This window comes from Hypanus sabinus, chromosome 13, assembly GCF_030144855.1.
Source record: "Hypanus sabinus isolate sHypSab1 chromosome 13, sHypSab1.hap1, whole genome shotgun sequence".
NCBI lineage: Eukaryota > Metazoa > Chordata > Chondrichthyes > Myliobatiformes > Dasyatidae > Hypanus > Hypanus sabinus.
In genome coordinates this window covers 46,889,060-46,905,215 of record NC_082718.1, presented here as the reverse complement: position 1 = coordinate 46,905,215, position 16,156 = coordinate 46,889,060, and the positions used below count along the sequence as shown (strand labels likewise).

At 41.3% G+C, this 16,156-nt stretch overlaps 1 protein-coding gene across 3 annotated transcripts in view; it reads right to left on the bottom strand.

Moving 5' to 3' along the window:
- The window catches only part of LOC132403834 (copine-8), a 336,023-nt gene that overhangs the window by 83,971 nt on the left and 235,896 nt on the right, over nucleotides 1–16,156 (bottom strand). For all 3 annotated transcript variants that reach the window (XR_009515366.1, XM_059987560.1, XM_059987561.1), the window contains one exon: nucleotides 8,393–8,468. Coding sequence is in view for 2 of the 3 variants with exons in the window: in XM_059987560.1 (XP_059843543.1) it covers nucleotides 8,393–8,468 (76 nt within the window). In the remaining variant the exon portion in view is untranslated. The remainder of the gene's footprint in view (nucleotides 1–8,392; nucleotides 8,469–16,156) is intronic.

The window sequence follows — 16,156 nt, the reverse complement described above, 5'->3', positions numbered from 1 at the left end:
GATATAGTAGTAAACATAGGACTGCTACAAAATGACACTGAAGATGTCGTAATGGGAATGAAATGGCAGACAAACTAATTAAGTATTTTAGGTCTTCACTGTGCAAGACACCAGCGGTATGCCAGAAATTCAAGAGCATCAGGGACAGAAGTGAGTGTAGTTGCTATTAATAAGAAGAAGGTGCTGGTGAAGTTGAAAGGTCTGAACGTAGATGAGATACCTGGACCAGATGGACTTCACACCCCAGGGTTCTGAAAGAACTGGCTGAAGAGATTGTGGAGGCAATAGTAATGATCTTTTAAGAATCACTAGATTCTGGAATGGTTCCAGAGCACTGGAAAATCACAAATGTTATTTCACTCTTCAAGGAGGGGAAGAGGCAGGCAAAAGACATTATAAATATAAGACAAAAAAAAAGCCAGTTAGTCTGACTTCTTTGGTTGGCAAGATGCTAGTGTCCATTATTAAGGGATGGGAGGTACATGATAAAATAGGCCAAAGTCAGCATGGTTTCCTTAAGGGGGAATCTTGCCTGACAAATCTATGAAATTCTTTGAGGAACCAAGCAAGATAGGCAAAGGGGAGTAATCCTGGGCCTCAAATTCTCCACCTAGATCTTGTTATTTAGCAGTAATAGTTTTTGCAACTTTAAAATACCACAGAATTACAGGGAGTAGAATTTTAAGCAAGTCAATTACAGAATCTGAGGAGCAACACCCAAACCACCCTTCATTCAACTTAGCTTCCACGAAATTGAATACTGGTTAATGTATAACAAGTAGTGGATGCAAGCCATCAAATTTACACTGCTACTTGAGATCAATTATTCCCTTATCAATCCATTAATGTTTTATGCAAATAAAAGTAACATTATTTTGATATCAACACACAAATGCTATGAGCACTTAAAACCTTTTTTTTAAATTTAAGCTATTTTTGTAAGCTTGTCAGACTTTAGTTATACTCCCTTGCTGCTGAAGATATAGCATAGCAGAACCACTACTGGTGGGAAGATGTGATTAATGTGTGACAAATTTACACTAGCTGTTTCCACTGCAATATTGATGAAGGGATTTATATTTAAAAACAAAATTTCCACACTGTATGATTTAATACAGGGACTAAAGTATATTAAATTAATCCTTGTCCTCTAATCTCATCACATTTAATGATGAGAATTGATCCAAATTTGCTACAAGCAATGTATTAATGTGATTATGTTAACAAAATAAAGCAAAAATCATCCAGATACTCTTTGACGTGTGGAAGCCTCTGTTGAAGAGGTAGAGAACAATGGGGCTAAGGGTTGAATGATATGCCGCATAACAAAATCGACATAGTCTGCACAAGTAGATGGGTCGGTGCACAAAAGCGCTTAGTCCACAATTGCAGTGGAGATTGTGGAAGAACCAGGTTGGCCTGGTGTGGAACAGTGGGCACAACGATTGCTGCAGGTTAACTAGGGTATTTTTGTGGTACAGGTAAACGATGGGGGAGAAAAGGGTTCTGGTAGGGATCAGGGTCATTTAAAACATAAAGAAAATGGTAGACAGAGGAACCTAAGAGCATTTGTCAATAGAGAGCAGGATCGTAACAGCCTGGCGTAGTTTGTTTATGGTTGGAATCTCAAAATAATGTTGATATAAATATTGTATGCATCTTGCACATATGGGAGAATTTCATTAAGGTATGCCAGTTTATCATAGTACCCAGTCTGATAGCAAATTGCATATACAGCTCTCTTCATGCCGATGCACACCAAAGTCGCAGTGATCAAGATCTAACATCCAGATACGCACTGACAAAGCAACTAGTTGCTAATTGCAATTAATTTGAATAAAATTCAATCATTTAGCAGATAAGAATTTGTTAAATGGGATAACAGTTTCTGGACTGTGACAACTATTAATTTCAAAAAAAATTTTTACTTCTAATATGTTTTAAGGTTTCCCATGGTAGGCTTATTCAGAAAGTCAGGAGGCATAGGATCCAAGGAAGCTTGGCTGTATGAATCCAGAATTTGGCTTGCAAATAGAAGGCAGTAGGTGATAACAGATGGAACATATTCTTCCTGGAGGTCGGTGGCCGGAGGTGTTCAGTGGGATCTGCTCTGGGACCACTGCTCTTTGTGATTTTTATAAATAACTTGGATGGGGAAGTGGAAGGTTGAGTTAGTAAGTCTGCAAATGACACAAAGGTTGATGGTGTTGTGAATATTGTAGAATGTTCTGAAAGGTTACCATGGGACATAGATGGATTGCTGAGCTGGGCTGTGAAGTGGCAGATGAAGTTCAACATGATTCCCTTTGGAAAGTTCAGTCTGAAGGCAGTATACACGATTAATGGCAGGATTCTTAGCAGTGCGGATTAACAGAGGTATCTTGAGATCCACGTTCATAGGTCCCTCAAAGTTGCCATACAAGTTGATAGAGTTGTTAAGAAGGTGTATGTTGTATTGATCTTCATTAGTTGAGCTCAAGAGGTACAAGGTAATGTTGAGGCTCTATAAAACTCTGGTTAGAGCACACTCAGAATGTTGCATTCGGTTCTGGTCAGCTTATTCTAGGAAAAATGTGGAAGCTTTAGAGAGGGTGCAGAGAAAGTTTACCAGGATGCTGCTTGGATTGGAGAGCACAACTCATGAGAATAGAATGAGTGAACTATGGGTTTTTTCCCTTGTAGTGAAGGAGGATGATAGATGATTTGAAAGAGGTGTACAGGATTGATCGAGTGAATAGCCAGAGACTTTTTCACGCAGTGGAATTGGCTTATATGAATGGGCATTCTTTTAAGGTAATTGGAGGAAAGTATGAAAGTATTCAGGGGACGTCAGAGATAAGTTTTTTTTACACAACATGGTGCCGGGGTGATGGTAGAAGAAGATATATGAGAGATATTTTAAGATGGAAACATGGTAAACAGATATTAGAAAAATGGAAAATAGAAGGGTGTGGAGGGACAGATTAGATTGATCCTAGAGGAGGTTAAAAGGTTGACAAAACATCATGGGCCAAAAGACCTGTACTGTGCTGTAATGTTCTATGTTTCTGTTGCACTATTATTAATATGTTTATCTATATAAGGAAGCTGAGGCAAGCTTTGATGCATACAACTGTATAAGGCAATCCAGCAGCTTTACCACACATCATTTAGCATGTCACATACAGTGCTGTGCAAAAGTCTGAGGCACAAATATATAGCTAAGACTTTTGCACAGTACTGTAGCAATTTTATGCATTGCACTGTACTGCTGCCGCAACAAAAAACAAATTTCATGATATATGTGAGCGATGATAAACCTGATTCTGATATGGGTCCCTATCGTGGACTGAGCGTGGGAAGAGGGCAGGGAGAGAGGAATCATGGTTGGGAAAAGAGCAAGGGAAAGGGAAGGGAGTGGGAAGCATCAGAGAGACATTGTGTAAAGATCAATAAACAGATTGTTTGGAATCGAATGACCCTTCCTTGTGTCTCAGGGCTGCAGGCTACACCTGCATCACCCACATCCTCTGGCACTCCTTCTTTGTTAACTGTCCCACACTCTCCTGTGGCGCTCCACCCTCGCCATTCCCAACATCCTTTGCTCCCAACAGATTTACAAACTCGCTCTGTGCTCCACATTGATAGATACAGTACTGCGCTGCAGACTACTTTTGTATGAAATGATTAGTTAATGGACATATTTAAGATAAGTTTGGATAATTTTTTGTATAGTATGGGATTTTGGGGTTATGGGGAAAAAGTAGGTAGGAGGACATGAGTCCATGGCTAGGTTATCCATGATCTTGAGCAGGCTCTATGGGCCAGACAGCCTACTCCTGCCCCAATTTCTTAAGTTGTTATGTTCTTACAATATCAGACTGCACAAAGGACAGTCACAATAAAGCAATTATTTGCAGTTCATTTGCTTTGCTTGCGGCGGCATTTGCAGTATACTGACATTGCATTAGGGAGCTGACTGCTCTACATGATTGAGAAACTCCCACCGAAATATCAAAAAGCTTTTATAGTCTTCAATTTTTTTTGAAGATATTTTGCAAATGGTGTATTGGTTAAGCACTCTTGGTGAAAACGGGTGATTTTACAATCCAGTGCTCAAAAACAGGTGAGGTTGGGATGAATAAGATTCATGGTGGTTGGGCCAATTTTTAATATTGCTTCTGCCCACAGTACTGTGATTATCCAGCACAGTGCAGAGCTTTGGTGTGATAAATGGTATATACAGTTCTTCCACTTAGAAAATTACTCTTTTTTTTTTCATTTCTCCAATGTAATATACGTTTGATTGTACTGATATTATCGAAAATGTTTATAACTCTCTCCACCACCAAATGCATAACTGTATGGAAAATTATCCCGTCTCTACATTCTAATAACATCTAATTATTTGACTGGATAAAGACAGCTTTTCCAAAATTCACTCTAAATATGTGGCAACCTACAACGATAAACTCACCAGTTTGATTCCTGGGTGAAGGGTTAAGCAGACTCGACAAACTGCGCATTATTGAAAAGAAACGCTTCACAGTGATCTCAGAGTACCTCTACTTGAGTAGATACTTAACGACCTTGGTTTTAATGCCAAGGGAATAACAGTACTTTTATCTCATGAAATATGCAAAACCTATCTAACTGGCAATGTCTATAGCATAATTCACCCACCCTCCAGGCCTCCTCGTGTGTCAGACTATAGATTACTGCATGTTCTAGCTCTCCCAATTGATTTCTTGACTGCTCTCAACATAGAATTTCCAAACCAATAAGCAATCACCTTGAGGTAACTTCAACATCATGACTCTCAATATTAAAAGGTTTGTAGAGTTCAGTGAATGTGGTAAAGGAAGAACTTGCAACCTACACTTTAAAACTCTCATTACCTATAAATATAACTGTCAGTCTAGCCAGAAGAAATATTACTATCAGGTTTAAGGAGGCAAGGAATAAAAGCACGCCCTCAGGGGTAGCAAAGTAATGGCAGTGGAAATCAGATGTTGAGTTTCATTGCTTATCTCTGCTGAGTGAGGTCTTTTAAAAACAAATGTGAAGGATTACCCCTCTCGTGGTTTGGAATTTGTTCAATATAAATGAATGGAATCTGTTAACAGTCATCTCAAGCAAGACAGTTCCAATTATTTTAACCACAAGAGATTCTGCAGATGCTGGAAATCCAGCATAATGCAAACAAATTACCGGAGGAACTCAGCAGGCTGGGTAGCATTTATAGAAAGGAATAGAGTCAACGATTCGGGCATGGAAAGGGGGAAGAACCCAGCGTAAGGTAGGGGAGGGGAAGGAGTACAAGCAAGAAGATGATAGGTGAAACCAGGTGAGGGGGAAGGTAGGTGGGTTGGGTAGGGGGGGGATGAAAAGAGAAAAGCTGGGAGGAGTTCAGTAGAAAAGGTAAAAGGCTGAAAAAGGAATTTGATAGGAGAGAAGAGTGGACCTTGTGAGAAAGGAGGAGGGGCACTATAAGGAGGTGATAGGCAGGTAAGGAGAAGAGGTGATAATGGAGCCACAACTGGGAAAGAAAGAAAAGAGAAGGGGGAAGGAGAGAAATTACCAGAATTTGGAGAAATTATTGTTCTTGCTGACATGTTACCCTGCTGTCTGGCTACCCAGGCAGAATATGAGGTGTGGCTTCTCCAACCTGAGAGTAGCCTCATCTTGGCAGTAAAGGAGGCCACAGATCAACATGTCATCATGGCAATGGGGAGTAGATTAAAAATGGATGGCCCCCAGGAGGTCCTGCTTGTTGCAGATGGAGTGAGGAGCTTGACAAAGTGGACTTCCAATCGATGTACAGTCCCAGCACTGTAGAGGAGACCGCACCAGATGCACAGAATGCAGTAGGTGACCCCGGCAGGCTTGCAGGTGAAGTATTGGAAGGACTGTTTGGGTCCTGAATGGTGGTGAGGGAGGAGGTAAGTGGGCAGGTGTAGCACTTCTTCCACTTGCAGCATTAATTGCCAAGAGGGAGATCAATGGCGAGGAATGAATGGATCAGGATATCATGGAGGAAGTGATCGCTATGGAAAGCAGGGAACACAGGAAGGACTGGTGGTAGGATCCCGCTTAAATAACAAAAGTTGCAGAGAATGATTTGCTGGATCTGGTAGCCCATGGGTGGTAGGTATCCCTGTTGAGGCATCAGGAAGATGGAGTGAGTGCAGGTGTCCATGAAATGAAGGAGAATAATCAAACTGAAGGAGCAACACCTCGTATTCTGCCTGGGTAGTCTCTAACAAATGGTATATATACTGATTTCTCTAAAGTATGGTAATTTATCCCCATTCCCCTCCTCTCTTCCATTGTCCACTCTTGCACCCTTCTTACATCTTCTCTTCTCCTCACCTGCCTATCACCTCCCCTTGGTGCCCTTCCTCTTCTCCCATAGTCCACTCTCCTCTCATACAGATTCCTTCTTCTTCAGCCCTTTACCACCTATCACCTCCCAGCTTCTCACTTAATATCTCCCCACCCCCCACCTTTTCCCACCTGGCTTCACCCATCATCTTGTTTGTACACCTCCCTCTCCCCCTAACTTCTTATTCTAGCTTCTTTCTCTTTCTTTGATGTCCTGAAGAAGGGTCTTGGCCCAAAACATCCAGTCTTTTGTCCCTTCCACAGGTGCTGCCTGACCTGCTGAGTTTCTCCAACATTCTGTGTGTGTGTGTTTCCATTTTTTTGCTGTTTCCCCACTGGAATAGAGAATATGCAAGAAGTTGACACTTGGAGATGATAATTTGTGCAATATTGTTCCTATTATATGGTGAAGGACAAAGATAAAAATATTTGCAAGAAGAAGAAAAGGTAATAAGGACATAGAGGTGACAAATCAAGAATTCCAGCTTACTTGGAATTTTGAGCATTTTTCCTGAGGAAAGTTTGCTAATTCAGATTTCTGGGGGGAAGATGAACCCAAGTGGAATGTTCAAGGACATCAGTTGAGCTAAGGCAGTCTGTCCAAAAAATGCAGAAAGCTATTTATCCCTCTGTACCTGGATTCCTGACTTTCTCATAGGGAGAGCACAGTCAGTACAAATTGGTGATAACATTTCTTCTTCTCTGATAATAAACACAAGCACACCTCAAGGAAGTGGGCTTACCCACTGCTCTAACTGCCTTTACATTCATGACTGTGTGGCTTGGCACAGCTCAAATGCTATTAATAAATTCACCAATGACACCAATGTTGGCAGAATCGCAAACAATGACAAAGAGGCACACAGAAGTGAAATAGATCAGCTAGTCAAGTTGTGTCACAACAATGAAGTTGCACTCAACATCAACAAGACCAAGGAATTAATTGTGAACTTGAGGAAGGGGAAATTGGGAATACTCACAAATTCTCATTGAAGGGTCAGCAGAGGAAAGGGTGAGCAGTTTCAAGTTCCTGGGCGACAACATCTCAGAATATCTAACTTGGGCCCAACATATGGATCAACGACCAAAAAGGCGTGCCGATGACTATACATAATTAGGAGTTTGAAGAGATGTTGGTATGTAACCGAAGACATAGCAAATTTCTATATATTATTGTGGAAAGTATTCTGATTGGTTGCATTGTGGCATGGAGACAGCAATGCATAGGATCAGAAGAGGCTTTACAGAAATTCTTTGATTTCAATATGTTTAGCTTGATTATTTGATTGTGGACATGTGTAATTACTGCTGTAAAGAACCAACAAATACTAAATTAACATTAAAATGGGCACAACCCTCCCCAACAACGAGGACATCTTTCAAAGGTAGTGCCTCAGGAAGCGGCATTCATTGTTAAGGACTCCCACCACTCAAGACATGCTCTCTTCTCGTTATTACCATCAGGGAGGAAGTACAGAAGCCTGAAGGCCCATAACTCAATGTTTCAGAAGTGGCTTCTTCACCTCTACCATCATGTTTCCAAATGGTCCACAGACCCATGAACACTACTCACTATTCCTCTATTGCGCTACTTATTTTTATTGTAACTTGTAGTAATTTGTTATTCCTGCACTGCACTGCCACCATAAGTTTCATGAATCATGTCTGTGACAATATATCTGATACTCATCCAACAAAAAACACATTCAATAAACCGATAAAGCAAGTTGCAAATTTTTGACCATCCAGATAATAAGAGATTTGTGAAATATAAGGAAACAGAAGACAATGAAGTATGCAGCGTGGCTGATTGAATATGAAGTTTCAAGCATTCCTTTCTGGAGAAATAAAGAAAATCAAGATAACACAAAGCAAAGAGTTATGCAGATTTGGGTTTCACCTGCATCAATAAAAAGCTTATTTGCAATATTACTTGGCAAATATTATTATCAATCAAAATCACAGCTGGCTGGAACCAGTCATTTTTAACCCAAATATTTTAATTAGCAATCAAAACACAAGGACTTACCTCATATACGTTGAACTGTGACTGTCCCCTGGAAAGCTCTCTGTAATTTGTGGTGAATTCTCCAATAAAGTCATGGCTGGATATCAAAGAGACAGTGTGCTGTTAAATTTTTATCATGAACCATTAACTGCCTCGTGACCAATGAAGCCAAGTGCAATTTACAGTCATGAATTAAAGAAAAGAAATAGTTCAGTCTAGCAAAGGAGAAAACTCAACCCACATTTCTTTCTCTGGATAATCACGTTTGCTTGATTAACTTCTCAGCACCAGGACTGAGCATGCTTTTGTTTTTCCAATACTGCAGTGAACCCCAGAGAAAGCCATTACTATAGTTCTATTTTTTTTCTTGATCTGATAAAGCAAGATTTTAGCTTAAAGAGCAGTTTTTAAACCTGTATATTGAAATTCTAAGTGATAGCATATTTTAAATGTTGCATAGATGCATTCTAACAGTTTGTGCATTGAAAAATCAATTGACTGTGCTTCCAAGAAAATAATATATGCCCTGGCAAAATGTTCCTAAAATAATTGCCAAAATAATAATAAAACACAAAATATCAGATTAAAATTCACGCTTTACAATGAAAGAGACAAAGAAATGGAAGTAGCTGGAATATTGATAGCTAAAAACACATGTAATTTCAATGACAATTAGCAAAGATTTCAAGCTGTGTGCTAACAGAAGGGGATCATTGCAGGATCCACTTCAGAGAATTGTGCAGATTGATTTGTGGTCCACTAATTGGAAATCCTTTGATTTCAATGTGTTTAGCCTGATTATTTGATTGTGAACACGTGTAATTACTGCTACGAAGAACCAACAAATACTAAATTAACAGAATTTTCACTAACAAGACATTGTGAATGTGAACGTAAATGGGCTGGAATTTTCTGGGAAGTTGCCTGCAGCTCAGCCACTTTGTGAAGGATTTTCTCTCTGCATTCCAACAATGAACTCCTCACTGGGAGCAGCAGGTGAAGCACGAACATGTGGTACTTCCACAGCACTTAAAACGGGAACCAATGTACTCAGATACAGTGGTTGCAGGAATAACAAATCTATTCATTTCCAATCGATGGAAGCAGGTGTTTACCTTGGACCCTCCCATTAGGTGATTAAAAATAATTAAGTTGACGTAAATGCTTTCAGTATTTTTTTATTTTTAAAATTAATTTACTGGTTTGATTTTAACACTTCTGTATGCTTTTGAAAGTTTTAAGGAATACGACAACCTTGGTTGTTTTTCTTTTGCCTATCAAGTGCACACGTAACTGTCTTTGACACTGCAAAAGGTACAGTTCTTTCAATTTTCCAAGAAAATTCAGCTATTACACTACATCCATCAAAAATTCATTTCCAGGAGTAGTCATCCAAACCCAATCACATTCTTGTTGGAAATTTCATCGTCTGAGCCTGTCCACCTTCTCAGACAATCTGGGCTTTGAGGGAATAATAAGAAAAGCAATTAAACTACAGGGTTTGAGAAATCTCATGCATTCAACCCATCACAATTAATTCCATTATATGTACAGCCGATTGATTATAAAATGTCTTGCACACTTGATGTCATTCAGGTTCCGAATGTTTCCATATATTGTCAAGGTGATTGAGAACAGGACTCCCCCATGTGGAAGAGCTGGGCAAAAGAGGTTGCCTAGGAATTAATCCTCAAATAGCAACAACAGATAGAATTGACTGCAGAGAATGAATGTTCTGCTTTGCTTCTGAAATCCACCGCCAGCATTTAGAACTAACAACTGAATTTCTCAGCGGGTGACTATAATTCATATACATCTGCTTAGATCTTTTGGAACAATGCCATGATGACTCTCATGAGAAGTACCTTATGTGATCTCTGCTCAATCCAGGATAAATTCCCAACCAGGGTCAGAAATCGCTGCACACAACACACGAGCTCTGGCATCACTCAGCCCGAGAGCTCCCTTGAAACACAGAGCTATTAGCTAATGTGACCTTAGGCAATTCAAAGCTATTTTCTTCTTCCACCTCCTCTTCTGCAACTACATATAGACTGAAATATTAAGAAGATGGATAACGTCAGCCACCCAAAACACATTTACAATGGAGTAAGCTGCATGATAGATTAAATTACTGACATAAATAATAATGTGAGGTACCAACAGACAAGGCACGTAACTAGAGCTTTGAAATTCTCACATAACTATATGTGCATCTCAGCATTCAATTTTAACACAACCCAATTAATGCTTGTACATCTCTAAAGAGTTAGTCTGGTTCTTCCATACAAATGGAACAACTGTCCATTCACAGTGACATGCGCAAGAGGTATGCTGATGATATGAGTCCTGAATGTGGGGTTGAAGACTGCTTCAACATTGAGTAAAGACCCTACTAGGAGTCTGAGGCTTCCATCACTCTCAAGGTAGGATGACATTTCCTTTCATCCTACCTCGTGACCTCCCTCCCCAATCTCTGTCATTTTCAGCAATCTTCTTTCTACTTTCCCAGGTTTTACCTTCGAATAATCTGTGCCACTCCAAATCTGCTGTCCAACATACACTCAGTGGCCACTTTATTACGTACTTCTTGTGCCTATTAAAGTAGTCACTGTGTGTAAGATGGTGGTCTGCTGCTGTAGCCCATCTATTTCGAGATTCAATGTGCTGTGCATTCAGAGATGCTTTTCTGCATACTACTATTGTAATGTATGGTTGCTTGGTGTGGCCTCCTGTATATTGGAGAGACCCAACGTGGATTGGGAGACTGCTTCATCGAGCACCTATGCTGCAGCCTCCAGAAAGCACAGGATCTCCCAGTGGCCACCCATTTTAATCTATTTTCTATTCTGACCTGTCAGTCCATGGTTTTCTCTACTGCCGCAATAAGGCCACACTCAAATTGAAGGAGCAACACCTTTTATTCCACTTGGGTAGCCTCCAACCTGATGGCATGAACATCGATTTCTTGAACTTCCAGTGATGCTCCCATTCTTTGCCATTCTCCATTCCCATTTCCCTCTCTCACTTTATCTCCTTACCTACCCATCACCCTTCCTCTGGTGCTCCTCTCCCTTCTCTTTCTTCCACCGCCTTCTGTAATTCTCCTATCAGATTCCCCCTTCTTCGGCCCTGTATCTCTTCCACTAATCAACTTCAGCCTGAAACGTCGTCACTACCTCCTCTGGCCTGCTGAGTACTGCCAGCATTTTGTGTTTTTATTTATTTCCAGCATCTGCAGATTCACTCGCGTTCCCAATTATTTATTTCGCCCCACTTCCCCCTCTCCCGGTTTCACCTATCACCTTGTGTTTCTTCCTTGCCTCCTCCCAACTTCTTACTCTGACTCCTCTTCTTTCCTGCAGTCCTGATGAAGGGTCTTGGCCTGAAATGTCAAGACAGTTTACTCTTTTCCATTGATGTTGCCCGTCCTGTTGAGCTCCTCCAGCATTTTCTGGGTGTTGACTGAATACTTGCCTTTTGCTCTTCTGCCTCATGATCTTCTCCCTGCAGGGGTAGCCTAAATTTTCTGTTTAATTTAACTTGCCTACTTGTATGATATGATAATATCTTACTAGTTTGACTGCATTATGAACCTGTCACTGGCCCAGGTCTGTGTACTCTCAATTTTGCTTTTACCACTCTCCTGTTACGATTTGTAGAATTTCTTGGTATTGCAGCTATAGACCTGATTTATCCCAGCTCCAGTACTGTCTTCTGTCCTGGCATGCACACGTATATTAGTAGCACTTGAATTCATCAATTAGAGCTGACACAGAAATTGTGCCTCTGCCAGATCTTAAGTGCAGAGGGCAGAATAGCTGAATTTTTGTTGTCAGGTTCACAGCTGAAAATTAGGCATTACCTAGCACTGTAAAAACCAGAAACACACAATAATCTGTCCCATCTCCTTGCATGAACTACTCAAGAGGTCCCATCGCCTGCACTTTGCCCATAGCACAAGACACAATGTAAATGGACTGAGCTGGAAGCCACCTTCTGAGAAAAGGCTACTCAGGATGTGTCTGGTATGATTATAAACACTGGTTTGTTATCATTAATATGTGACCTTTGTATTTATGTTTCTTTATGGCAATATGCACTCCGATCTATCAGTGTAATGCATATACATGACTCTGTTCTACAAGGGGCCTTGTTTCCTTCTCAGCACCAGAGGAAGCTGCCAGGGATTGAGTGTTTTAGTTATAAGGAGAAACGGAAGAAGCTGGATCCAGCTAAGTGGGGACAGCCTTCAGGCTCTTTGATCAAAAGAGGATAATCATATTCATTCTATTTCTGCTGCTCCCTCAACCGATGGTCTCACTTTACGGACTCTTTATCTTGTTATTTCATGTTCTTGTTAACTATTGCTATTTATTTATATTTGCATTTGCATAGTTAGTTGTTCTTTGATCCTGTTTACAGTAACTGTTCTATGGATTTGCTAAGTATGTCCAGAGGGAAAAATAATTTCAGAGTTGTATGTCGTGACTTGCATGCACTCTGATAATTAGTTTTACTTTGAACTTTGACATTATTGAGGTACATAAAATTGAAGGGTATGAATAGGGTAGGCTGTGGGATATCTCCTCCCTCATCAGAGGGGAATAGAACTAGAAGACACAGAATTAGAACAAAGGACAAGTGATTTATAGGGGATTTGAATTGGAATTTTTTTTCCACTCAGAGAGTAATGAGTACTTGGATTACACTACCGGAAGACAGTGGTTTCAGAAGAATTGCTGACAGCATTAAGCAGTTTAAAACAAGCCTTTTAGTCACCCAGGCACAGAAGGCTAAAGCCGAAGTATATGAGATTAATGCAGGGTGGGGTTTGGTGCTGTTCAGCATGGATGTAGTGGGTTGATAAGGATCTACAGCATGGCTCAATAAACAGCAGATTACCCAACAGAAAGAAAAATGAGAAGTAAAGGGAAATGGAGGGAAAAGAAATAGTGATGAACTCCATTGTTACCACCACAACATCTCAGCAGAGAGTGGCAGCAGTGAGGGGCGAACAATATAGATTTGATGGCACAAACACATGAGATCCCGCAGATGCTGGAGATCTTGAGCGACACACACAAAATGCTGGAGGAACTCAGCAGGTCAGGCAGCATCTATGGAGGGAAATAAATGGCTGTCGCTTTTGGCCGAGACCCTTCATCAACAAGTGATTAGGTGACACTTGTCAATGGGTGACAACAGGCACCTTAGGGCCTTTTGTAATTTATTCATGTGAATTAGATGTCACTTGCACAGCCAACATTTTACTGTCAATCTGAACCGTGATGGCCATTCAGAGTCAATCGAGCCAGTGGGTCTGGAGTCATTTATGTTCCAAAAGGCAGATTCAGAGCCAACATATTTTCCAGTATCTTTGCTGTCTCACCATGATCCACCTGTCAGCCTGGTAACCGGCATGTGACCAGTTTGAGACTCTGGATCAGAGCAGATGGTTACCTGGAATCAGGGTTATTGATCACAGGATCACAGAGCACTGAAATGGGCCTTTGGCCTACCTTGTCCATGCCAAGCGTGATGCCTAATTGGTTTAAGCCTATTTGCCTGCATTAGGCCTCTGCTCCTGTCCTATCCAAGTGCCTTTAAATGCTGGAATTGTATCTGTCTCTACCAACTCATCTGGCAGCTAGCTGTATGTTCCAAATAAACACACCCTCTGTGTGAAAACTTCATCCTCAGATTTCCCTTAAATTTATCCCCTCTCACCATAAACCTGGGCCCTCTAGTTCTAGAATCCCCTGCCCTGGGGAAAAAAAAAAGACACACACTGACTGTCCTCAATTTTTGAGCAGAGAAATGCTGTCTGTGAACAGACTGCTGATCTCCATGGACTGAGAGATGCTACACATGAAAAGCCTGCTTTAGTCCATCAATAGAGAGGTCCTACACAGAGCTGATGGTCTTGCATAGCCAGAGAGATGGCATGCATGAGCAAATTGCTCTTCAAACGAAGAATGATGTGGGATACAAACTAATTTCCCTTTTTGCAGGGAAAGCCAAATATTCCCCCAGCCTCATCACAGTCCCTCATCCACCCATGAACCTCTTCAACGTGAGTGGAGCCCTGCTCTCCTGGTGCAGAGAGCTGATCATGAGGAGAGCTGTGAAGACAGCAGGGTCCAGATGCCTGTCAGCCGGCTCAGCTCCCGATCTCGAGGCTGCACTAATGGTCATACGGTGCACGTGCCAGCAGACTGTTGCACGATCATCCTCCCAGTGACTGAGAGATACCCGGGTGTGCAGGACCATCAGCAGTTTGTTTATCCTCTCCACCCTCCCTAACAAGTGAGCAATACAACTACCTCTACAGCGTCCCATCAACACACTCACCGTGACCTAGGGAGAAGCTCCTGGCAATCATTCAGCAGCCACTTAGTGGACCACTTGAAGTAGTGATGGAACATCAGAACTCACCTCCAAGGTGATTGAAAGGGAATGCACCAAGGTGTTTAACTTGAAAGACAAATATTCCTGCCGACCCATTTCTTGATTACATGTTCTCATAAATAACTTTCAGTAGTTACTGTCCTTGCCTTTGTTTTCATTTGCAACACGTAGCACTTTTCAATAGGTGGAAAGAAGAGAGGGATATTTCTCAAGTAATAGAGATCACCTGACTCCAGTGCAACCTAGGTGTGGAATTTATTGCCATGTAATTCAAAAAGTAAATGACTTTGACCTTGAATGCCAATTCAATTCCTCTCAAAGCTCTTCACCCCTGCTTGGTGCACTCTTCAATGATTTATTATGGCACTCTCTGAAGGAGGAGACCTGTGAGAGGCTGAAGGTATGAGCACAGTTGCATGGTGACAGAAATGCTGCTTGTTCTCCGGGAATCTCAACATGCAGGATTAAAAGCTACATGATAAAGTAATAAAGTGGTTGGTAGAAGTGATGCTGTCAATGTATGGGAATATAGTGTGAACAGAGTGAAAAGTGATCATTCTTCCACAGGGAACTCATCAATACTTATCTATCATTTAAAAAAATTAGCTTTATTTGTCACATGTACATTGACACATACTGTACAATAAAAAGCATCATTTGTGCTACAACAACGCAGTCCCAGGCAGCCTACAAGTGTCACCACGCTTCCTGCACCAACACAGTGTGCCCACAACTCACTAAGTGCAACCTGTAAGTCTTTGGACCGTGGGAGGAAGCCAGGGCACCTAGAGGAAACCTACGTAATCAAGGGATGAATGTACAAACTCCTTACAGACAGCAATTGAACCCTGGTTGCCGGTACTGTAAAGCGTTACATTAATCGCTGTACTACCTCCATCACCATCATCACCACGTGCTGTGTCATATGAGATGGGCAATCATAGTCTTGACCATGATTGTTCCCGCAAATTTTTCTACAGAAGTGGTTTGCCATTGCCTTCTTCTGGGCAGTGTCTTTACAAGACAGGTGATCCCAGCCATTATCAATATTGTCTGCCTGGCATCAGTGGTCACATAACCAGAACCTGTGATATGCACCAGCTGATCATAAGATCAACCACTGCCTGCTCCCATGGCTTCATGTGACCCTGGTCGGGGGGTTAAGCCGGTTCTATGCCTTGCCCGAAGGCGACCTGCAGGCTAGCAGAGAAAAGAAGCACCTTATACCTACTTTGGTAGAGACGCATCGCCACCTAACCACCCAGTATACTCACCATCAACAGTGATCAAGGTACCAAAAGGCGATGTTAATGGAAGCAGAGTAGAACTCATCTGAGGGAAGCATGTTTTGTGCAGAGCTCAAAATGCTTCAAA